Source organism: Schistocerca americana, chromosome 8 (genome assembly GCF_021461395.2).
Source record: "Schistocerca americana isolate TAMUIC-IGC-003095 chromosome 8, iqSchAmer2.1, whole genome shotgun sequence".
NCBI classification, from domain to species: Eukaryota; Metazoa; Arthropoda; class Insecta; order Orthoptera; family Acrididae; genus Schistocerca; species Schistocerca americana.
The window spans coordinates 274,626,417-274,652,038 of NC_060126.1; the positions used below are offsets into that span (position 1 = coordinate 274,626,417).

General features: G+C 42.4%; 1 protein-coding gene across 1 annotated transcript in view; it reads right to left on the reverse strand.

The window, feature by feature from the left end:
* Nucleotides 1–10,024: 10,024 nt before the first annotated feature.
* Nucleotides 10,025–25,622, reverse strand: part of LOC124545761 — a 77,525-nt gene continuing 61,927 nt past the window's right edge. Inside the window, exon 3 of the mRNA XM_047124706.1 lies at nt 10,025–13,667. Within this exon, the coding sequence (XP_046980662.1) occupies nt 12,975–13,667 (693 nt within the window). The 3' untranslated portion in view covers nt 10,025–12,974. The remainder of the gene's footprint in view (nt 13,668–25,622) is intronic.

Genomic DNA, 25,622 nt, shown 5'->3' on the forward strand with positions numbered 1-25,622 from the left:
AGTGACAACATTCTCATACTTAAGCAGTTCCACGTAACATGAAGGTCGTTCTCCATACAGCCTCTGGAAATGTTCTTTTACTCCTTATTAGCAAAGCATGTTCATACCCACCTGCAGACAGAATGAAATCCTGTTGTTGTGATTTGCAGTCTGAGGACTGGTTTGACGCAGCTCTCCATGCTACTCTGCCCCTTGCGATCCCCTTCATCTCCGAATAACTACTGCAGTCTACATCCTTCTGAATCTTCTTGCTGTATTCATCTCATGATCTCCCTCTACGATTTTTACCCACCCACCCCCCTCCACACTTCCCTACCATAGTAAACTGGTGCTCTCTTGATGTCTCTGAATGTCTTCTATCAACTGATCCCTTCTTTTAGTCAAGTTGTGCCACAAATTTCTTGTCTCCCCAGATTCGTTCAGTACCTCCTCATTAGTTACATCATCTGCCCATCTAATCTTCAGTGTCCTTTTGTAGTACCGTGTTTCGAAAGCCTCTATTTTCTTTTTGCCTAAACTGTTCTTACGTACTTGGCTACACTCCAAACAAATTACTTCAGAAAAAAATTCCTAACGCTTAGATGTATATTCGATGTTAACAAATTTATCTTCTTCAGAAATGGTTTTCTTCCTATTGTCTGTATACATTTTATATCCTCTCTACTTCGGACATCCTCGCTTATTTTGCTGCCCAAATAACAAAACTCATCTACTACTTTTACTGTCTCTTTTTCTAATCTAATTCTCACTATGCCAGCTGATTTAATTCGATTACATTCCATTATTCTTGTTTTGTTTATGTTGATGAACATCTTATATCCTCGTTTCAGGACGCTGTGCATTCCGTTGAACTGTTCTCCCAAGGCTTCTGCTGTCTCCGACAGAATTACATTGTCATCAGCAAACCTCAAAGTTCTTATTTCTTCTCCTTGAACTTTAATTCCTGTTTCAAATTTTTCTGTGGTTTTCCTTACAGATTTCTCAACATACAGATTGAATTACATCTGGGATAGGCTACAACCCTGTCTCACTGCCTTCTCAATCAATGCTTCCCTTCGATGCCCCTCGACTCTTATAATAGCGGTCCAGTTTCGGTACAGATTGTAAATAGTCTTTGGTAAATAGTCTTTGGCTTCCTGTGTTTTACCGATGTTAACTTTAGAATTTCAAAGAGAGTATTGCCTTCAACGTTTTCAAAAGTTTTCTCTAAGTCTAAAAATGCTAGAAACGTAGGCTTGCCTTTCATTAACCTATCTTCTAAGAGAAGTCGTAGGGTCAGTATTGCTTCGTGTGCTCCCACATTTCTCTGGAATTCAAACTGATCTTCTCCAAGGTCGGCTTCTACCTGTTTTCTCATTCTTCTGTAAAGATTTCGTGTTAGTATTTTGCACCTATTAGTTATTAAACCTGTAGTTCGGTAATTTTCACACCTTTCAGCATCTGATTTCTTCGTAACTGTAATTATTACATTTTTCTGCAAGTCTGAGGGTATTTTTCCTGTCTCATACACCTTGCATACTACACTCCTGGAAATTGAAATAAGAACACCGTGAATTCATTGTCCCAGGAAGGGGAAACTTTATTGACACATTCCTGGGGTCAGATACATCACATGATCACACTGACAGAACCACAGGCACATAGACACAGGCAACAGAGCATGCACAATGTCGGCACTAGTACAGTGTATATCCACCTTTCGCAGCAATGCAGGCTGCTATTCTCCCATGGAGACGATCGTAGAGATGCTGGATGTAGTCCTGTGGAACGGCTTGCCATGCCATTTCCACCTGGCGCCTCAGTTGGACCAGCGTTCGTGCTGGACGTGCAGACCGCGTGAGACGACGCTTCATCCAGTCCCAAACATGCTCAATGGGGGACAGATCCGGAGATCTTGCTGACCAGGGTAGTTGACTTACAGCTTCTAGAGCACGTTGCGTGGCACGGGATACATGCGGACGTGCATTGTCCTATTGGAACAGCAAGTTCCCTTGCCGGGCTAGGAATGGTAGAACGATGGGTTCGATGACGGTTTGGATGTACCGTGCACTATTCAGTGTCCCCTCGACGATCACCAGTGGTGTACGGCCAGTGTAGGAGATCGCTCCCCACACCATGATGCCGGGTGTTGGCCCTGTGTGCCTCGGTCGTATGCAGTCCTGATTGTGGCGCTCACCTGCACGGCGCCAAACACGCATACGACCATCATTGGCACCAAGGCAGAAGCGACTCTCATCGCTGAAGACGACACATCTCCATTCGTCCCTCCATTCACGCCTGTCGCGACACCACTGGAGGCGGGCTGCACGATGTTGGGGCGTGAGCGGAAGACGGCCTAACGGTGTGTGGGACCGTAGCCCAGCTTCATGGAGACGGTTGCGAATGGTCCTCGCCGATACCCCAGGAGCAACAGTGTCCCTAATTTGCTGGGAAGTGGCGGTGCGGTCCCCTACGGCACTGCGTAGGATCCTACGGTCTTGGCGTGCATCCGTGCGTCGCTGCGGTCCGGTCCCAGGTCGACGGGCACGTGCACCTTCCGCCGACCACTGGCGACAACATCGATGTACTGTGGAGACCTCACGCCCCACGTGTTGAGCAATTCGGCGGTACGTCCACCCGGCCTCCCGCATGCCCACAATACGCCCTCGCTCAAAGTCCGTCAACTGCACATACGGTTCACGTCCACGCTGTCGCGGCATGCTACCAGTGTTAAAGACTGCGATGGAGCTCCGTATACCACGGCAAACTGGCTGACACTGACGGCGGCGGTGCACAAATGCTGCGCAGCTAGCGCCATTCGACGGCCAACACCGCGGTTCCTGGTGTGTCCGCTGTGCCGTGCGTGTGATCATTGCTTGTACAGCCCTCTCGCAGTGTCCGGAGCAAGTATGGTGGGTCTGACACACCGGTGTCAATGTGTTCTTTTTTCCATTTCCAGGAGTGTATATGGAATAGTTTTGTCATTGATGGCTCTCCCAAAGCTATCAGTAGTTCTGACGGAATGTCGTCAGCTCCAGGGGCCTTGTTTCGACTTAAGTCTTTCAGTGCTCTGTCAAAATCTTCTCGCAGCGATCATATCTACCATCCCACCATCAAACGTCGTCTTCCCTTTCTACAATAACGCCTTCAAGTTCGTCTCCCTTCTTAACTATATATCCCTGTTCATATATTTTGTGTGTGTGTGTATGTGTGTGTGTGTGTGTGTGTGTGTGTGTGTGTGTTAGGCGGTAAGTACTCCATTTATGATATAGCTGGTGGTCGTAAACCTTGAATGTGGTGAATTTCTCTTCTAGTTTGCTTTTCTGCAACTCTAAACTTAAAAAAAAAAATTACTTTCCCGATCTATCACTCCGTTATCTACTTTTACTTGCAGTTCGCGAGTTATAAGCTAGTAATATTCGAAGTTCTTTCTCCTGTTGTCATCTAGCCTAAAGGTTACATAATTTATGGACACCACGTTTCACACCAATCAACAGTGTCTCGAAAGAAATGTCTCAGGGTGACCAGGACTGGTGATGAGCACTCATACTATATTCCGCCAATTAATTCGGACGAGGTAGAACTTTTCTTACTTTAATGATTACAGTGTGGTGGCTGGAGAAGGTGATATGGATGACGTCATAACCTTGCACATCAATTCCCGTTGTGGTAATAGAGCCTATCAAGCCTTGATGCCGCTACTGCCGAAACATATGCGGAGCTCCAAGTCGATCAACCACATACTTCGGGCTCAGACCTCCTGCCGCAGATGGGAGATGGATTTTGTATCTGTCGTCTCTAAAAGGCAATGTTGGTATTATACGTCTCGATATAGAAGTTTGATATCTGTTATATCACCTTAACAGGATCCTGGATTGAGGGAAAAAATGTTTCTCTGGTTAAAATATAGCACATATATATAATAACCACTCGCCTGTGTCAGTAACGTCCTCCTAGTTTATAGGCAAATGATTACAACTATAGGCAGATAGAGAACTGCCCCAGTAGACATTGCAAATGCGTAACATATATTTCCACCAAGAGATCGTCTACAGCTCACCTGACAGTCCCTTTACTTAGTGCAGTATTGCTGTTTCTTACAACCACTCGCCGTTGCCGAATGTTCCATTAAAGCTACGTTTAAAAAGCTTGACAGCGAACATAGAGAGTGATTGTCGGTAACCATATATATTATCTACAATTTCCCGAATTTTCCAATTGCGGTCAGGTCGCAAGGCGTATGCGGAAAAAAGTAATATGTTCAGGTGTGCAGACGATTTGCTTCTGGCTATAGTCCATACTTGGCCTGCACCACCTGTCAGTCCCTTTATTTTCAATAGAATGTCCTACAAGTTGCGTTATAGGGAGTGATTTAAGTCTGCTCAACACTTTGATTCCTTTAGTATTATCCCTTACGAGATATAGCATTGATGTGTGTATATCATCTTAAACCTGTAATGAGAAAAAAAAAATGTTTCCCATAGGGAATTGGTTGGTTGACTAATGTTATGAACATCTATGGAATAACATTGTCTGAACGATCCAGTTCTGAACTGATAATGTCTTTATTTGACGGTGTCGTGGTGAACAACGTCCTAGATTGAAAAGAAAATGGATGTCTCCAGCTTAAATATGACATTTACGTGTATCACTCGTGCCTTCTTTGTTGGAGTCTACATTATAATTTACACTGTGAGATGGGGAAGGTGGAGGAGGGAGTGTGATGGGTGCAGTGTACCGGGAACATGACTTTACAAATAAAAATACCGTTTTTAGCATTTAATATATTTACACAGGCTTTCAAAAGGCCACACACACAGTCGATTCCATAGTCAAAAACTGTAGCTTATAGTGTGGTAATACCACAATCATTAGCCAAGGAAGGTGTAACAGTAGTATCGTATTTCTGTTTGTTAAAATAGTCAACAATCAGTTGTACAGAAAAAATTTCATCCCTTTACCGGTTTCAGACGCCTTGTGCCCTTTTTTTAGAAGGTTACAATATCTCATTATTTGCGAGCACACGACCACAGCAGCATGCTGTACATCTACCTACGTTTCACAAACACGAATAATGCGATAGTTACCACTTTCTGAAGAAGAGCACTAGGAGCCTGAAATCGGCAATGGAACAACTGGTTGCTGATTATTTCAACAAAAAATATTATCATTGTTCACATTGCTGTTTCCCTGGAAGCCTTTCTCTTGCAAACAGAAGTCGTGCTTTGATGTTAGGTAGTCACACACCCCCGTTGTTTAAAAAAGTGATTAACTAAATCTTGCATTATATCCAAACCCATGTGCTAATTGTCATCAACACAAATCTATTCCAATAGTCCATTTTAACGTCGACCAGCTCCACGTTATATGACATAGCTACAGGTTCTTTTATATTTCCATCAGTTCCTTGCCAGTTTTCCCGAATAAATTCATCTTGATGAAACGGTATTGCCCATGTGTAGGAGAAAATGGCAGTTTCATCTTGACACCGTGTCTCTAGAATTTTGTGTCTTTCCACTGTTAGAACCCATACATGTGACGTACTCACACTACTATACCTAGTGCTTATATTAAAGTTCTGTTGCTTCTGCTACAAATTCCACTTACTCGCCCTGTATTATGCCATTTCTAAGCGCATCTGTAAATCGGCGAAAGAAGGAAATTATAATTGGTATGTTATGGAAATTACAAAATAACGAAATATGTAATCACATACGACTCGTAAATGTGCTCGGAATTCTACAAAACCCAACTCAAAGGAAAGGTCGCGTCAAATAGAATCCTAAAAGCTTTCAAAGTCCAGTGCCAAGTGAATGCGAAAGCAATGCCAGCTTCGAAAAGGAAATGAAAAAAACATAATAAAATGGTTACGATTACCACTTGAAGAAACTGCTCATTGAGATCATGCGTTCTGTAGAATCTGGCATTACATGAGCATATTTCACTACCATACTACCTTCGACACAATCCTTTATAAGTAACTTTCATATCATAAGGTATGTGTGAAGTGGATACAACTTTCTTCGAGATGTCAGCGGGGTAGGAAAAAAACTTTCACTTGATAATTTTGATCCACAGGCAGAGATTTTCAGGTCATCAAACAGTAATGAACAACTGCTATTAAGGGACATTTATGGAGTTTACAGAACTGGCATAAATTTTTTGCATTACACTTTGCAATAATCAAAGAAAGAGCTCACAATTCATAATTTATGTTTTATGTTCAATAAGGAATCAGCATCAAATAATTTTCCCGCTGTTTGTTGCACTTTTGCATAAGTTTTGCTCGTTCTAGACTCATCCAGTTATTCTTTAAAATCGTTTCTTATATTTGGAGGGGATGTATTTCAGGGCATAAATAATTATTCTGAAGTTATATGTATATGCATGTTCCAGTGCACAGGGTAGAAGCCAACTTACAATTCGCGACGCTGCTAGGATCTTATTTTTGGAATTTGCTCATGGATAATTAACACAGTTAGCAACTTCAGTGGAAATGGGAACTTCAATCATTTTACATAAAATTCTATCACGTGTAACTTATGAATAATTTCCATGCTACCAGATTTTTTTTCTGATAGTGTTCGTATCAATTCTGTGTAAACTATAGATTGGTAAAGTGTTGCTTGTTAGTGCAACCTTCGAATTGTGAAGATGCATTTTATAAAAAATCATTATGTCTCTATATGAAAAAGCTGAACTTTACTGTAAAAAAAGTATATATCCCTCGTGCATTTTCAGCTGTCTTTGGAATTTTTGTTCTTCTACTGTTTAAAAATTGGAAAAGCGATGTACAACTGCACAACTCACCATTGTCCTTCCTGTTAGAGCTTCCATACATTACGGTTTTGTATTGATTATTGTTATTATAATTACTAATTAAAAAATAAGTAAATGCTTAAAATAAGGATTATATTATATTTAAAATACTGCAGTTACCAAAAAGTTCCACTAATCCAGAAAGATTTTATGTATTTTCAGACTGTTAATTAGTTGGAGGTGAGTGCTTTGGTGATCCAATCATCGAGTGTCATCAATGCACTATCATTTATGATTTTTATTCGCATTTTTAGTCGAGCCTGAAACCTAATGTTCATTACGAAGTCCAGTTATTACTGTTATTATCATACAAATCATTTTATTGCATTGAAATTAAACATTAACATGGCCTTATGTCACAAACTTTTCCATTTTCCTGTAATGACTTCTGTGCCTGATGGTGTATGAGCACAGCCAATATGGCTGAACTATATCCTTGATTTTATTTTTCAGTTACAGCTTCAGGCAGTTTTACTTACTGAAGAGCATTGATTAATTGTATTTCCCCTCTTCATGAATCACCAACTTGCTGTGTGTTATGGCGTCCATATTAGAATTGTGAATTAAACTGCGCAGCGAGCTGTTATGACGTGTAGAATCTGGATAGATTGCACTTGCAAGCTCCCTCGGACCTTATTTTTTGTAAGTACGTTTCACATCGTAACGCACGTATGATGCCGTTGCAGTTTCTTCATGATCTTTCAGCTGGGGAGACGAACAGCTTTCACTTGTCAATAGCGACCAAAAGACAGAGATTTCTAGGTCATCAAACAGTAATGAACAACTGCTATTAAGGGTGTTTGAGAGTTTATAGGAATTGCCTCACGTGTTTTTCATCATGCTTGTAGTAATGAAACTAGGATCTCACAACTCACAATCCATGTTTAATATTCAATAAGGCGTCACTATTAATTGATTTTCATCCTGTTTGTTGAGTTTTTCAGTAAGTTGCTTTCCCTGTCCCTATTCTTATCAGAATCTGTTATCTTTTAAAATTGTGTCTTATATTTGATGGAGCATTTCAGGGCTTAAATAACCCTTCTAAACTTATATTAATATGGAAGTGCCAGTTCACAAGTTATGGGGCATCTTACAATTGTATAAATGGAATAGTGTACGTATTCTGTGAACGATACGTAAAATCATACCTCTGTTGACAATATGCAAATACCTTTCTCTCTTTGTTACTGTGTGGTTCTGCTTCTGAAGTGTGCAGTGGGTTGTCAGCTGTGTAAATGATATATTATACTGTAGGTTTCTGCACAAGAGAGCTGTGGGAAGTCCATAAATAAAGATTATTCCAAATTATCTATAGAGAAAAATACAAGGATCAATCCAGAAGTTTCCATTGCAGCGTATATGCAACCCAACGTGACTCTGATGCGGGTAAATAAGCGCCGGCAGGTAGGCAAGGGGTCAGTGTGGCTTTAGAACGGAAACTATAAGACTTGAAAAATGCATGTTGATAACGTGACATGGAGAAAATAAAGAAAAGTCATGAGCAGTACGAGTAAATACTGTTTTATAATAAACAAAACCGTGAATTAAAGTATGATTACAAAATGCAGATTTCATTAGTTTCGTATGGTGATACTGATGAAACGCTGAAAGACTGTTGATGGTAGGTTATGATATTCTGCTGGTATCTTGTCATAGGAGCAGCTGTCATTCCACTGCATGTGGTGTGACTGGGCTAAAATGTACAAATGGCGTAGGACTGGTAATGTGGGAAACGGGACATAGGTGATGACTGACAAGAGTGTTTAAAATGTGCAAATGGTGTATGCGTCGTAGTATGGCAATCTCAGTGGAGATGGGACACAGGTGAGTACCTCATGAGATCACATAGTATGGAAAAGATATTTATCAGGAGACCATTACAGGAGTTTTGGCAAAGGAGAAGGGTCTGGGTGTGCTTGTGGGGAGAACTTTATGCAGTACAGTTGGTAGCTCAGAAGAATACCTGCGAGAGGTAAGGTGGAGAGCAGGACAAAGCCTTTCCACCAGCTCCTTTCTGCCTGTGGCTGCCTATGGTCAGTGGATTGGCCACCCCAAAAATATTGTCCTACCACTACGCTCCATTGTTAGCCTTGTTGTGATGAGATTTATTGTATGACACTTACGATATTTTTAAAATGACATGTATTGTGCATCTGCAGATCCTGTAACGACCAGCAGCCGCATTCCTGCCACTCGCTTTCTTTTCTGCTGTGGAAACTAAGAATATACATTCTGTGTGAAATAAGCTTAATAGGGTATCAAGATAGAAGATTGTGGATTTGTAAGTATGTGGTTGTGGCATTTAAGTGGAATGTGGAACAGCCAAATGGTGTGATTTGTTGGGGTCATGGAATTGCACAAAGAGATGGATATTCAAGTGAGCGGTGATTGCAAAACTGATTATATCTTCGTTGATAGTGAAAAGTAATTTGTGTATGGGTAATGGTACGCTGATATGTTGGACTAGGGAGAGACTTGGCGGTCATCAGATCCCGATTGTGATTCAAAGCACCTCGTCAGAATGGACATCCCTTCATAACATAACAGTCACTCAATCTCCGAGATTTGCTGCTTCTTTCCTATCACCTTATCCCCCATATCAGATAACATGACGAAACTACAAACGCCAGACTAAACATAAAAAATAATAAAATAAAAAATCAACAAAAAGAACTTCGGAGTCTCGGCGTGAGACGGTATTTAAACGTTTACACCATGCGAGTGTTTAGTATTGAAAACAAAAGAAGACTTCCATCAATGATCAGGAACAGAGGAGGAAATGAACCTCACTTCAGTACCTTGATAAATGCTCTGATTTCTAGCCTCCAGTAGAAACAATCTGTAAAATGTGTGCAGTTTTCAGGCATCTGACGATGTTTCAACAGACTGAGACGAAACGCTTTAGTGACGAAAAAATAGATTTAGTAACTGCATAGAATGTATCATCACCAATATAGTGTTTATGCAATATTTATGGATACCATGGCTTCATAAACGAAGAATGTACTATAGAGAAAATAACATTATGGATGTCATTATTTTAAATTAATTAACATTGGAATTAAATATTATGTTTTAGACTTGTATTTCTTATTCAGTAGGCTCAAACATTTGTATGTGTCCTTATTAGGTCTGTTGATGTGGAAAATATGGTACACACAACATTTCTATGTAATATGAGTTTATAAATATGTCTCTCAAAGTTATCAATGAAACAAAAGAAATGTTAATTTTTCGGTACTTCATTGGTCCTTCTAGACATTTCATTACAAATCAGAACTATATAACAAAAACAATACAAAAACAAACATGACATAACAAAGATAATACGTCCTCATCACTTTAATATACAAGCACCTTTCTAACAACAAATAAATAGTCCCAACTCACACGAAATAAAAATGCAATAACTTTCCTTCTTGTATTCCGTGAGCACAGTGTATCTATAAATTGTAGGAAACATTTTTTTCACATAATAGTGGGTATGGAAGTTTTCTGTAACATATTTTTAGACAAATGTTCATTTTGCAAATTTTGAACTTTAAACTACAAGTTAAATAAAACTTCACTTTAAGAATTCCAAGGCTTTCATAACAGAATGTAATAGATTTCCTTTTGGTTGAAAATACGTCGAACACTATTATCTGCCGTTCACCTTATGAAAATGTGTGTCTCGAGTAATGCACGCACAGCCATTACTACATAAACAGTCTTTTACTGGTCACGTCAGAACAAAGTGACCATGTTCTGCTCAGTACAAGATCGTAATAACATTCTGAACTTGTCTCTAATATTATCTGTGAGTAACATACTAGTATACATGCAGTCATTCGTGTCATATCTGCACTATACTGATGGCTTTATGTATATGTTTATGCACAATTTTAAAACAATGTATTTAGGAATATTACTGCTGTCGTCCTACTGATCGTTATATTGAAGTTTATGATATAATTTAATATTCGTAGACGTGTTCCCACGTATTACAATGGAACCAATATTTTACATACTTCAGGTCGTAGAAGTGTCGTTTAAATAAATACGAAGAATTTTCTGGACGTAAGATTAAATGAAACTCACGACGTGTAATCACAGTTACATTTACGTGCGCCTCAAAGGCGTTTCGGTACAATTCACATATTCATTTTGGCTAAACAAGTAAGTGGACTATACTGAAATGTCTTTGATGCGCATTTAAATGTAAGTAAAGTTTTAATTACATGGCCTAAGATTTGAAGTAATCCATCTTATAATTTAAGGATTTTTTAAATTGATAATGCTTTGTTGGTAGCTAATTTACCTAGAAATACCATTTTCTACTCGAAATAAGAATACACTGTAATAAAAACATAGGACAGGGTAGGTTCTGACGTGAAACGTCATATTCTAATTAACACTCGTCTTGGTCAAGAACATTTATACCAAAATCTTCCGTACTGTTGTCACATATTCTCCGTCACAATTCCATGACGTACAAATACCTTCGGTAATGCCGTCAAATGTTCTGCACATTGCATATCCGCACAGGTCTGTCACAACAGTGCGACTTATCCCTCAACAACTCTAACATTAAGAAATACTGCAATATATGTGACAGTAGTACAGGTGGTTTTGATGTAAATTCTCTTGATGACATTTTAAGTGTTAAGCTCTCCTACCAGGATGTTTCTTTCTTTCTCCTTCTTGGAATGCCCAACTAAGAACCACGTGCCAATAACAGTTCCTTATTTATTTTTATTCTATTCTTTTCTTTCAGTACTCCTTGATGTGTTGACTATGTTTTTTGATCGTGTCTTCCGACCATATGAGACCAGTCTTTTTCACTCTTTTACCTTGGAATCCTTCCACATCCAGTATTTTTTCCCCAAACGCCTCTCTGTCAGTTGTTTCTTTAGAATTTATGAATTTTTTTTCTACATACTTTTTACGTAATGCTCAGCTTGCATTTTTTTTAATGTTTGTAAAAAAAATCATTTTTCTTAAATAAATCATAAGCCAAATCTCCTGGCTATTTCCTCTAAAAGATTATTTTGTGTGACAGCAGATGCCACATTTTCAGAAAGACATCTACAAAATTCAAGATAGTTTATTCCAGTATTTTCGTTTTCTCTTCCCAGCCTTATTCTAGAAATCTTAAACTCATTCAGTTCTTCAATCCGAACTCCCACTGTTTCTTTTTTTTTTTTTTTTTTTTTTTTTTTTAGAATACAGTTATACAGTTACAAAGAATTGGGGATAGCCCATCTCCTTGTCGTACACTTGTGTTTGTTTCGAAGGATTATGATATTCCTCCCATACATTTTCTCTTTAAATATTGTGTCTGTGAGTGTTTCACAAATTAGATTTGCTAATTCAGACTATACGCCAAATTCTTGAACTATTTTAGTTACAGTTTGTGAACGAAATGAAAGGCCTTTCTCAAATCGGCAACCATTACTGCAATATCTTTTGAGTTCAGTAATCTATGGTGTGTGACTGACTTCGCATTAAATAGTTGTTCGGAACATGATCTGCCCTTCCTACAACCACCTTGATATTCACCAAAATGACTGTCCCAAAGACTGTCCAGGGTTGTTTCTGCTCTTTTTAGTAAAGTTGTTTTTATTTTAACATATTTTGACTTTGACTTAGAAATAGACCTTCCTACCGAAACCAGACTTCAATAAAGCAGTAGTCACTAAAAGCTGCTTACGCCGGTAACATGAATTTCTTCAAATATATATTAATGTTTACCTCACGATTTGTTTCCTCTATTTTTATGGTTATAATATTTTAATGTACATGATAATCTGCATCTGAATACAGTCGAGGTCTGTTTCTCATATTTCAGATATCACTTGACAATAGCGCAACAGCCGAAAGAGATCAATAATATATTCTCAACCTCTGACGAAAACCCTGGCACAAAAATGGTTTCAACCTCAGCGAAATTCCTAACGGTTGTGAAACCCAACGTAAGGAAAAATGACGGTTTTGGCCCACGTTTTGAATTGTGTTATTCAGAAAACAATTATTGGAATGTGCACCTTTTACTTCATGGTAAAGTCGTCTTGGTCTCAATAAATTTATTAACGTCAAATCATCGTTACTTGTTGCACCGTCCTTCACGGTTAAAGCGAGACACTGTGCGTCTGTTAGTATAGTTGGCCTTCCGGGCGTGCATCGAGCGTAGGCTGCTAGACGGTGAACCAGGTGGTCGCCAGCAGAGCGATGGCAGCGGCGACGCCGACCACGGAGGATGGAGCGTGCAGACAGGCCGCCCCAGAGGGTTTGTTGCCCACCGCGAGCACGGCGCACTGCTCTGCAGACAGCGGGCTGCCTGCAGCGCAGCCGCGCGCCTTGGCCAGCGCCTCCGTCACGCCGGTCCTCTTCCGGTAGGGACACACGTCCTCGGCGTCACACACTCGCAGGTCGTCGGAGACGGCCAGCTCCCTGCACCTCTCGTACTCTTCAGCAAGGCACAGCAGCACGTTGTCGGAGATCGACGTCGAGCTCTCGCTGGCTCTCAGTCCGGACAGCGCGCCCGTCTCCAGCGCCTGGATCGTGTTCCTCTGAAACGACAGCCTCGACTTTCCTCCCTGGGACCAGTGGTGCCACCGTATGCTGCCGCTGGCCAGGGCCGCGAAGGTGTTATCCGACACGGTAGCGTCCTCTGACTGCACCGTCAGGGCGCGTGCGCCCAGGCTGGCGAATTTGTTGCTCTTCACCACCACCTGCAGGCTCTCAATGTACAACGAATCGCTGCTGAGGTTCGGAAACCGGCATCCTGCTATTTCCGTATAATTCAGTGTTATCCCGTTAAGGAAATGAGATTCCAGCTCTTTAAATGCGACGTCTTGTGTGATTAACGTCTCCATGTTCTCAATTTCCTGCAAAAGAAAAAGTAATTATTACATTGTAGAAACATACACTATTTTTTAAGGGGGCCTGAACGTAAACAGGAAGCTTTATCACCCTAAGTTTTAAGAAACCATTACTCCTCATCTGTAACTCTTAGAACGTTACATTTACACTACTGGCCATTAAAACTGCTACACCATGAAGACGACGTGCTACAGAGACGACATTTAACCGACAGGAAGAAGATGCTGTGATATGCAAATGATTAGCTTTTCAGAGCATTCAGACAAGGTTGGCGCCGGTGGCGACACCTACAACGTGCTGAGATGAGGAAAGTTTCATACACAAACAGCAGTTGACCGGCGTTGCCTGGTGAAACATTGTTGTGATGCCTCGTGTAAGGAGGAGAAATGCGTACCATCACGTTTCCTACTTTGACAGAGGTCGGATTGTAGCCTATCGTGATTGCGGTTTATCGTATTGCGACATTGTTGCTCGCGTTGGTCGAGATCCAATGACTGTTGGCAGAATATGGAATCGGTGGGTTCAGGAGGGTAATACGGAACGCCGTTCTGGATCCCAATGGCCTCGTAACACTAGAGATGATAGGCATCTTATCCGCATGGCTGTAACGGATCGTGCAGCCACGTCCCAATCCCTGCGTCAACAGATGGGGACGTTTGCAAGACAACCACCATCTGCACGAACAGTTCGACGACGTTTGCAGCAGCTTTGACTATCAGCGGTTACCCTTGACGCTGCGCCACAGACAGGAGCGCCTGCGATCGTGTACTCAACGACGGACATGGGTGCACGAATGGCAAAACGTCATTTTTTCGGGTGAATCCAGGTTCTGTTTACAGCATCATGATGGTCGCATCCATGTTTGGCGACATCGCGGTGAACCCACATTGGAAGCGTGTATTCGTCATCGCCATAGTGGCGTATCACCCGGCGTGACGGTATGGGGTGCCATTGGTTACACGTCTCGGTCACCTCTTGTTCGCATTGACGGCACTTTGAACAGTGGACGTTACATTTCAGATGTGTTACGACCCGTGCCTCTGCCCTTCATTCGATCCCTGCGAAACCCTACATTTCAGCAGGATAATGCACGACCGATGTTGCAGGTCCTGTACGGGCCATTCTGGATACAGAAAATGTTCGACTGCTGTCCTGGCCAGCACATTCTCCAGATCTCTCACCAACTGAAAACGTCTAGTCAATGGTGGCCGAGCAACTGGCTCGTCACAGTACGCCAGTCACTACTCTTGATGAACTGTGGTATCGTGTTGAAGCTGCATGGGCAGCTGTACCTGTACACGCCATCCAAGCTCTGTTTGACTCAACGCCCAGGCGTACCAAGGCCGTTATTACGGCCATAGGTGGTTGTTCTGAGTACTGATTTCTCAGGATCTATGCACCTAAAATTGCGTGAAAATGTAATCACATGTCAGCTGTAGTATAATATATTTGTCCAATGAATACCCGTTTATCACCTGCATTTTTTCTTGGTGTAGCAATTTTAATAGCCAGTAGTGTATACACAGTGTTTCACATTACATCTTACACACTTCTAGAGGTTGTAGATGGGACTTAGTAGATCAAGTTTTACGTAGTAACTCATGTCCGAAACGTCATCCAACGACGTTACAGAGAGTCAGAGCTATAGCCCCGGCGCCTATAAATGTATGTACAAAGTGGTTTCAAGAAGTTTTGCACAGTCGTCACTAATTTTTTTCTATTTTTTGAAGCAGGAGAATGAAATTTTTTGTGAATATACTTGCAACATTTAACCATAAGTTGGTATCTAAAAGTATTTTCTTTTATTTACAGGTGAGCCACAATGGACCGTGAAGTAGATGTCAGCTTGCGACAACGGTCGATGATGGAGTACCTCTTCAAGGCTGGCGATGATTCTGAGACATCGATTCATAGGAAGTTGCTCCCTGTTTATGGGGAGGACACAGTGGATCGCAGCAGTATCCAGCGGTAGGTGCAAAAGTTTAAGGAAGGTGAATTCTCTCTCTGGACAATCCACGATGCGGAAGACCATCGACAGCAGGGAGTGATGTGAATAAACAGACCATTGATCAAATCATCCGCAATGACAGATGTGTGACGACACGACAGCTTGCTGAAATGACTCGTTTGTCATTGGGTAGTGTGGTATCACTGGTATAGTCACTAGGGTACAGAGCAAAACTGTGCACGTTGGGTGCGTAGATTGCTGACAAGAGGAATGAAAACGAGGAGGCAGAATGTGTGCGAGGGTTTCACGAAAGCCTTTACTGAAGAGTGGAAACAGTATTTTGACGGAGTCATTACCCAGGATGAAACAAGGTTGTCCTCGTCCGAACCTGAGAGCAAACCCCGTTCCATGGAGTGGCGTCATCCGGGTTTCCTTCCGAAGAAGGAACCAAGGCTTTCACGAACAGCAGGCTGAAAGGTGATGGCCTCCTTCTTCTAGGATCAGTATGGTGTCATTTTCATTGACTTTTTGGAACTTGGCTCCACAATTAACCGGGACCATTACTGTTTGACATCGGACAAGCTGCGACGTGTCATCAAGACCCACAGACAACAGCTTCGGGGTCAGCACATCAGACTACACCATGACAACGCCAAACCCCATACAGCCCTTATGACGCAGGAGAAAAGCAGGAAAATGGGTTGGAAAATTTTTTCTCATCCTCCCTATAGTCCGGACTTGGCTCCGTCTGATTTTTACCTCTTTGGTCGTCTGAAGGCGCACCTGCGTCGCAAAACATTTGATAGTGAAAAAGACCTTATTTCCTGTGTCAAGCGATGGTGTAAAAGTCAATACCCAGAATTTTATCAAAGTGCATTTACATCAAGGAAAGAACGTTGGGCCAGATGCGTCACAGCCGATGGAGGCTACACTGAGTAGGCTCAATGAATAGCTAAAAGTTCCAAGTATGTTCACAAAAAATTTCATTCTCCTCCTGTAAAAAATAAAAAAATTAGAGACGATTGTGCAAAACTTTTTAAACGCACTTTATATATGTATATAGCGTGACTCCACGATGCTGTTACAGACCTTCTAGCACGATGTAGGAGGATAAATGTATCACTTTTAGGTCACGGTCCCTGTAACGAAAACGAACGAGTCGAAATTTACAAGCGAAAACCGTTATGATACCTCTGACAGTGGAATACATCTACTGATACTGTTGTTGCTAGGATTGTAGGTAGGCAACTTTCAGAGGTGGTAGTATGGACCGGATCAAGAAAAAGTCTAGTAAACATGGGCTCTAAAATGCATACGCTAAGAGCTTTGAACACTTGATCAATAGGGGAGATGTTTCTCACATTAGCGAAGATGAACAAGTGCTCACAGCTCTTGAGGTATGCATTTTAGAACCCATGTTCACTAGATATTTTTCTTGTCCTGGTCCATACTACCACCTCTGAAAGCTGCATACCCATTATTCTTAGCAACAACAGCAACGGTACAAGTATTACACTATTATTGGTATCAGAATGATTTGTAACTTTCGATTCTTTCGCTTCCAAAGAACGACCCTTACCTCTGATTGATACATTTATACGTCTACACATCCTTGCAAGTTTGTAACTTCATCACGGAACCACCCCGTATATACACCGATCAGCCAGAACATTATGACCATCGACCTACTATCGATATAAACCCGGCAGCCGATAGCAGCGTCAATTATGGAGGAATAACTGTAGTCAGGCGCGCACACACACACGATGTATGTAGTATCAGTGACCGTGCTGTCCGTGTGTAGAATGGGGAAGGCGCGCTGTCTATTTGAGTTTGAACGAGAGCAGATTGTGATGGCCCGGAGGCTCGACACGATCATTTCGCAAAATGCAGAACCCGTCGAGTGTTCGAGGAGTACTATGGTGAGTGTCTTCATCACGTGGCGAAACCAAGGTGAATCAGCGTCCATACGTCGTGGGGTTGGGCGGTCGCTCCTCATTACATATGTAGGGCATCGAAGGCTTGGCAGACTGGTAAAACGGGACAGACGACGAACTGTGGCGAGACTAACATCAGACTTTCATGCTGGGCAGGGTACAAGTGTGTATGAACACTCAGACCACCGAACACTCCGCAACCGACGGCCCATGCATGTAATAACGTTAACACCACAACATCTGCAACTACGACTGAAATGGGCACGTGTCCATCGGCACTGGACGTTGGCGCAGCGGCACTACGTTGCATGGTCGGATGAATCCCAATATCTTCTTTATCATGTCGATGGAAGGGCGCAAATCCGTCGTCTTCCAGAGGAACAGCTCCTTGACACCTGTACTGCCGGACGGAGACAAGGTGGCGGTGGCTCCATTATACTCTGGGGAACATTCACGTGGGCATCCATGGGTCCAATGGAGCTCGTCCGGGGCACCATGACGGCCAAACAGTATCGTACACTGGTTGCAGACCACGTACACCACTTCATAACCCCCATGTTTCCCGACGGCAGTGACATTTTTCCACAAGATAATGTGACACGTCATCACGCGAGGAGTGTGATGGAAGGTTCGAGGAACACAGTGACGAGATCCAATTAATCTTCTGACCCCCTCTCCCCTCACCCGATCTAACACATCCGGGAAGTGATTGAACGTAGGATCAGAGCTCAGCGCCCCCTTCCCCAGTATTTACGGAAATTATGTGACTTGTGTATGCAGATGTGGTGCCAACTCCCTGCAGTTAACTTCCTAGCCCTCGTTGGTTCCGTACCACGACGTGTCCGTTGTCCGCGACAAAGGTGGACGTACTGGCTATTAGGCAGGTGGTTATAATGTTATGGCTGATCAATGTACATAAATTTATAGGAGCCGGCGCCCATAAATTGGATGCTCTGTAACGTCGTTGGATGACGTTCCTGGACATGTGTTTCTACATAAAACTTGATCTACTAAGTCCCTGATACTATCTCCAGAAGTGTGTAACATGAATATATCAGTACTGCATAACATTGAGTATAGCAGTATTCGAAATTATATTTATTTAACTTTGATAGTTTAATTATCACAACAATTGCTCTATTAGAAAACTTTCGAAAGGACCATTAGTTTTCGACACCGTTTTCCGGGGCATCATGGATGTGATATCACTCAAACTGTGGCATACTTCCTTCAATGTGCATAAAAATATCTTATGCCTCACAGCTCCTATATTGTCGTTTCCTCGGTTGTACTCCAAACTAAAAGTTGTGAGGCTTAAGACCTTTCTGTAGATGTGGAGAGGTCTGTCACCCAGTTGATGCCTCAGATAATGGCACCATGCCTGTGATTCCACAGGAACTATGGCAGGTTTCTCTCAACATCCATAGAAATAGCTTATGGCTAACAGCTTCTAGTTTGGAGTATAACTGAGGAAAGCACATCATTTTAAGTTACCTAATGTAAAAGTAATTTCCTCTGCGACATTTTTGCAATAAAATTGTTTTCGTTCTGTTGTTATTTCAAAACTGGTACACTAATTATTAACTATGAAGTATATGTTAACCAAAGGAGAAATAAAATTATTCACTTCCAGTTAACTGATTGCACAAACTGAAGGGCAAAGATGATCAGCGAGCAAATACAGTTAAAAAATTGTGTCCTGCTCGTTATACTACTTCAAAAGCATTAGTGTGAGATGCCTTACTGAATATTACTCTGGCACAGTTGGGGTTAATACCAGATATAGAGCAACAGCACTTATTGCCAAAGTATTCAAATAGAATTAATAATGAAAAAGATACCATGTGCTTACGACTAAATATGTGACAGAACGTCTCTTTCTTCGTTCTTAGATAATCGTAAAACGCCTTTTTGTTCCAATAACTGACAAAGGCTTCTTCTCGAGGCAAGCTTAGCTCATTCACTTGCAGTCGGCGTCGTTTTAATAGTAACGCAGCATTCGTCTCCAAGCACGTATGTGTAACGGTATTCATCCCACCAAAAACCGACCAAGGAGATCGGACGCACTGCAAACCATCAGTCGGGCGATATAATGAAATAATAAGCAACCAACTGCACAAAAGAAATTTAATTTCTTGACCGGTTTCGGGCACTTAGTGCCCTTCTTCAGAAGGTTATTATGCTTATCGCATTATTTGCGAGTGCTAATAATAAAGTGCATAGCCTTCTGAAGAAGGGCACTAAGTGCCCGGATCCAGTCAAGATACTAAATTTCTTTTATGCAACTTTTTGCTTATTAATTCACTATATACGACTACAGTCGCTTATGACGGACAAAATACTAAACAGTCGGGTGATGTTATTGGGCAGCCTCTGTCGGCCGGCCGGTGTGGCCGTGCGGTTCTAGGCGCTTCAGTCTGGAACCGCGTGACCGCTACGGTCGCAGGTTCGAATCCTGCCTAGGGCATGGATGTGTGTGATGTCCTTAGGTTAGTTAGGTTTAAGTAGTTCTAAGTTCTAGGGGACTGACGACCTCAGAAGTTAAGTCCCATAGTGCTCAGAGCCATTTGAACCATTTTGAGCCTCTGTCGATGGCGTCCGGCAACCGTCGTCGGCGGCACTCTGACCTCAGCCTAACATGTGATACCATAATTGGTACCGTCTGGCCTCCAGAGTACAGATGTAGAGGTAGATGTAAATGTGGTTGTAGCGTTAGGTGCAGATGCAGATTTAGATGGTGGTGATACGTTGTGCACTTTTTTCGTTGTGAGGTTAATGTAATGGGGGTTCCTCGAAACTGTGTCTATGGACTGCAGTATGGGACGAATTGGAGTGGATGTTATATGGAAAGGAGCGTATGCAATCTATGTGGGAAAGAACTGACAGATGCGATGTAGATGTTAGAAGATGCGTGGAAAGACAACAGGGCAGGAAAAGTTTGATTGCAGCGTTTATTCAGGATGACGAGGGTAAGCTACGGTTGGAAGGAAAAGTACATTTCAGTGTCCAGTAGATGGACATGAATGGTAGGTATGTTGGTAGAGGCATGGTAGCAGAACAAGATTCTCAAGGATGGGAAGTACTATAGGATCATGGGAGAGATGTAGGAGAAGTGGAAGTGTTCTAGGAGTTAAAAGTGGTGTGGAAACTGTATAACTGGTAGAGAACACGATCGGGAGAAGACACACGGCCCAGCCACATTAACGGGACTACTATCTACGCTCGACATCAACGTGCAATAACCACCCACAGGTGGCAGGAGACATGACTAGCAGTGGAGCGTATATAAACCGAGTCGGGGACACGAGAAAAACGCAGTGCAGTCATTGATTTAATGCAGAAACAGAGTGATTATCTGGCGTTCAAGAGGGCATGATGATTGACTTTCGGGCCAAGGGTGGAAATATTCCCGAAATGGCTAGTTTTGTGAACTGTTCGCCTGCCGCTTCGGTTAAAGTGTATTGTATATGGCAAAATGGCACTATCCAAACCTGTAGCCGAGGCAACTGCGGTGCAGTATGGACCATAGATGACAGGAGTGAACGACAGCTTTGGAGATGTGTACGGGCGAATAGAGGTGCAACTGTTGAGCAACTGACAGCCCAAATGAATCAAGGGTTACCAACAATGCCTCCTCAATGACTGTTCAGCGAACGTTGCTGCGTGTGGGCCTCCTCAGCGGGCGCCTAGTTCATGCACCCAAGCTGACTGCTGTTCATTGGCGACAAAGGCTAGACTTTGCACGCCAGGACTGCCGGTGGGAGCCCACTGAGTGGCGAGAGGTGGCCTTTTAAGATGAATCGCGTTGTATGCTCCATCGGACAGGCTGCCGCTGGCGTGTACGGCCTTGCAGCAATTGTCGGAAGGGTCCAGGTCGGAGGAAGGAGCGTGTTGGTCTGGGTAATATTTTTGTAGCATTCCCTGGGTGATCTTGTGATTCTGGAAGGCACAATGGATCAACACAAGTATTCATCCACTCTTGGAGCCAATGCTCGCCCCTACATGCAGTTTGTTTTCCCTCGGCATCTACCGAGCGAAGTGGCGCAGTGGTTAGCACACTGGACTCGCGTTCGGAAGGACGACGGTTCAATCCCGTGTCCGACCATCCTGATTTAAGTTTTCCATGGTTTCCCTAAATCACTTCAGGCAAATGCCAGGCTGGTTCCTTTGACAGGACGCGGCCGACTTACTTCCCCATCCTTCCCTAATCCGATGACCTCTCTGTTTGGTCTCTTCCCCAAAATCAATCCAACTCCTCGGAAAGATGGAATCTACCAGCAAGACAATGGAACGTGTCACCCACTTTGCAGTACAAGTGTGCAGTCTGAACAGCACCAGGGGAGTTAACTCTACTGCCGTGAGCACCAAACTCTCAGGATTTAAACCCAGTCGAGAATCTGTGGGACCACCTCGATCGGGCTGTTTGTGGCATGGACCCTCAGATGAGAATCCTAGCGAAGCTTGCAAGTGGACTGGAGTTGGCATAGATCCACAACTCTGTCGGTTCGTTCCAGAACCTCATTGACTCTCTTCCTTAACATCTCCCTGCAGAAGGGGTTATTAACGCTTTTGACAGGTGGCCACGTTAATAAGATGGATAGTGTAGTTGGATGCGGAAATTAAGCTGGAGTAGATACAGTTCCATGATTTGGAGGTAGTTTTACACTACCTCCACCGACCTGTATACAGAGAATCATAAACGTATTTATACTTATTGTTTAGTGTATTTTTACTTATTGTTGTGGATTGAGCATACCTAACACCCCACCAATCTGGCGATTTGGAGACAGACTCGAAGCGTGTACCACTAGGGGCAGGTATATCAGAACCTGTAGACGTATCATTCGGTCTGTATTGTCACATAAAATTAGTTCGTCCCTGCAGATATGTAACTCAATGAACAGATTTACAAAGCAGGCAGTCGCATGCATATGTTACTCATATTGACGTTTACCACGTCAGAAACAATGCTCATATTGAGCAAGTATAATGTGAGTTGAAAACTTGGAAAGATGCTATATAGAGGATGTTTCAAAGTCTTTGCATCAAACATCGATGGGTGATAGATTACGTCATGAGCAAAAATTTATGTTAGAGATAAAGTGTCATCTGACGCATTCCGGAGTCACTGGGCGTCTTTTTATTCAGATGGCCCTAGGGCTTAAAAGATAAAATAAAATAATTTTTTTAAGTGTATGATATGGTAGTGGATCATAGAATATTAAATGAGTAGGAAATAGCTGACGCCAAATGCACATTAGAAGAAAGGGTACGAAACATTTTACATAGATAATTAACTGTGAGAAATCTTTATTTAAGATTTGTTGAGTGCCAACCATAGGCAAATGAGAAAACGAGTTTCACGGCAACAATTTCAAAACGAATGCAGCTCCTCATAGATAGATCATGGGACCACCACTTTAAAACAAAACCGAAACAAGAATACAATAATGGAGCTCAAAAAAAAAATGGGAAGTTCATTTCTTCTTTCAGAAAGATTGTGAGCAGTGTTTTCGATGGTGAAAATGGGAGTCTTCTTGTTAATTATACTACCTAATCAGATCTACCCACATATTAGGGGACATTAATACGTTATGTGTCCATCCTTCGGCGCTACGGTGGCTTCCAGCCATTTGGGGACAGTTACAGTGAGGTTTCTGAATGTCTGTGGAGGAGTGGCAGCCCATTCTTCCTCAAGAGCCGAAACCAGAGAAGATAATGATGTTGGATACTGGTGTATGGAGTGAAGTCGATGTTCTAACTCATTCCACTGGATTCCACTGGATTGTGGTCGGGACTCTGCGCAGGCCAGTCCATTTCAAGGGTTGTGTTGTCCACAAACCACTGTCTCACAGTTGCTGCTTTATGACAGGGTGCATCGTCGTGATGATACAAGCAATAATCGTCTCCGAATTCTTTCTCTATTTGAACCTAATCGAGAATCTGTGGAACCACGTCTATCCGACTGTTTGCAGCACGAATCCTCAATCGAAAATTCCAGCACAGCTTATTGCAGCACTGGAGCGGCATGGCTATACAGCTCGGTCGGTACCTTCCAGAACTTCATTGATTCTCTTCCTGCACGTCTCCCTGCAAAAGGGACTATTCAGGCTTTTGACAGATGGCCACATGAATAAGACTGGACAGTGTAGTTGGATTCAGAAATTGAGGTGGAGTGCATACAGTCCATGATTTGGATGTAGTTTTCCACTGTCTCCCTCGAACCGGTTACAGAGCATGAAATGTGTATTTATACTTATTATTTAGTGTTTTTATACTTATTGTTATGGGTTGAGTATGCCTAACAGCCCACCAATCTGGCGATTCGGAGACAGACTCGCAGATGACGAGTGATGGTTCAAATGGTTCAAATGGCTCTGAGCACTATGGGACTTAACTACTGTGGTCATCAGTCCCCTAGAACGTAGAACTACTTAAACCTAACTAACCTAAGGACATCACACACATCCATGCCCGAGGCAGGATTCGAACCTGCGACCGTAGCAGCCGCGCGGTTCCGGACTGCGCGCCTAGAACCGCTAGACCACCGCGGCCGGCTGATGACGAGTGATACTACAGTGATATTCGTAACTACCTCTAGGGTTTCAAAAGACGACTGTGTAAAACCTGAGTGACATGCAGAATGGCCATATATATCAGTGGAGAAAGCATGTCTCCAAGTTTCGATTCATAACACTTTGACGAAGCGTGTACGACTTGGGTGTATCAGAACCTGCAGACGAATTATACGGTCTGCTTTGTCACATCAAATTGGTTCGTGCTTGCAGAAATGTAACTCAATGAATAGTCCGTTTCAGGGACGCTGTTGTTCACAAACCACTTCCTGTTTTATGACAGGATGCATCGTTATGCCGGTACAAGCAATCATCGCCTCCGAACTGTCTTGGGCGTAGTACGCCAAGCTGTAAAATGTATTCGTATTGTCCGGCATTTAGCTTTTTGTTAAGCATAATAAGGATACCACACCCTAAACACCAAAAAACAACCCCATACCATAAGGCCACCTCCCCTGTACCTCACCTGATGGCAGGTAACGTTCTTCAGGCATTCGCCAAACACAAACCCTTCTGTTGGATTGGCACAGAGCACAGTGGAATTTATTACAACAAATCACTCATTTCCAGTCGTCCACTGTGCTCTTTACACTAGGGCTAATGACAAAATATCGATCTATCGATTTTTCCCGAGAGTATAAACATATATCGGGCGGAATCTTTTCCTATAATATATCGATATCAAAATGGCAATGTCGAGTGCCGATATTTTATATTATATTTTTTTCGCTATTTTCGGTAAGTATTTGAAGCTGTTCTTTAAAGATAATTTTACTTTCACTGTGTGAAGATGCCTTACTACTTTTTGAGCTTCATCATGTCCAACATTTCTCTTTGACTGTGTGCAGCAAGTATATGTGGCACAAAAAAAGAAGTCCGATTCCACTGGTGAGTGTCGGTGTGAATGGAGTAACAAGATGTGAAGAAATAGCACACCAGTCACGTTAATAAACAATTTTTAACGCAACTAGAGTGTTATTTCTTCACATCGGCATTCTTCAAAGATAGTAGCTGAAAATGATGAACAAAAATTTAAATGACGAGACTTGTCTTTGGGGCGGGCGGAGACGAGTAAGGGGAAATGCTGACGTAATCAGAGCTCGGCGCTCCTTACAGAAACTGCAACGTCTAACTTCACCCCGCGATTTCGATACTATAGATGCTAGGTCGGTGACGTAAAAATTGAGAAACTGGGAAGTAGATACGAAGTGTTCCAGACAAATTCGATATGTGACACACCGAAGACGGACCCATCAGTCAACTTTTGTTGTGCCACTTACATGCATTACGATTAGTAGCAAAGTGGTTATCGCCAAGCGTGAACGTGCATCGTTTTCCTTTCAATTCTTACTCTAAGAGGGGTAGGTAGGCTGCTAGCTTGTTGGTGTACAGAATATATAATAATAAATCAATACTTAAATATAAAGCTCTAAACCAGTCTGTATATTTACAATGTGCAGTGAATATTTTTACAGGCTGGCACGTCGATAATTTTGTGTC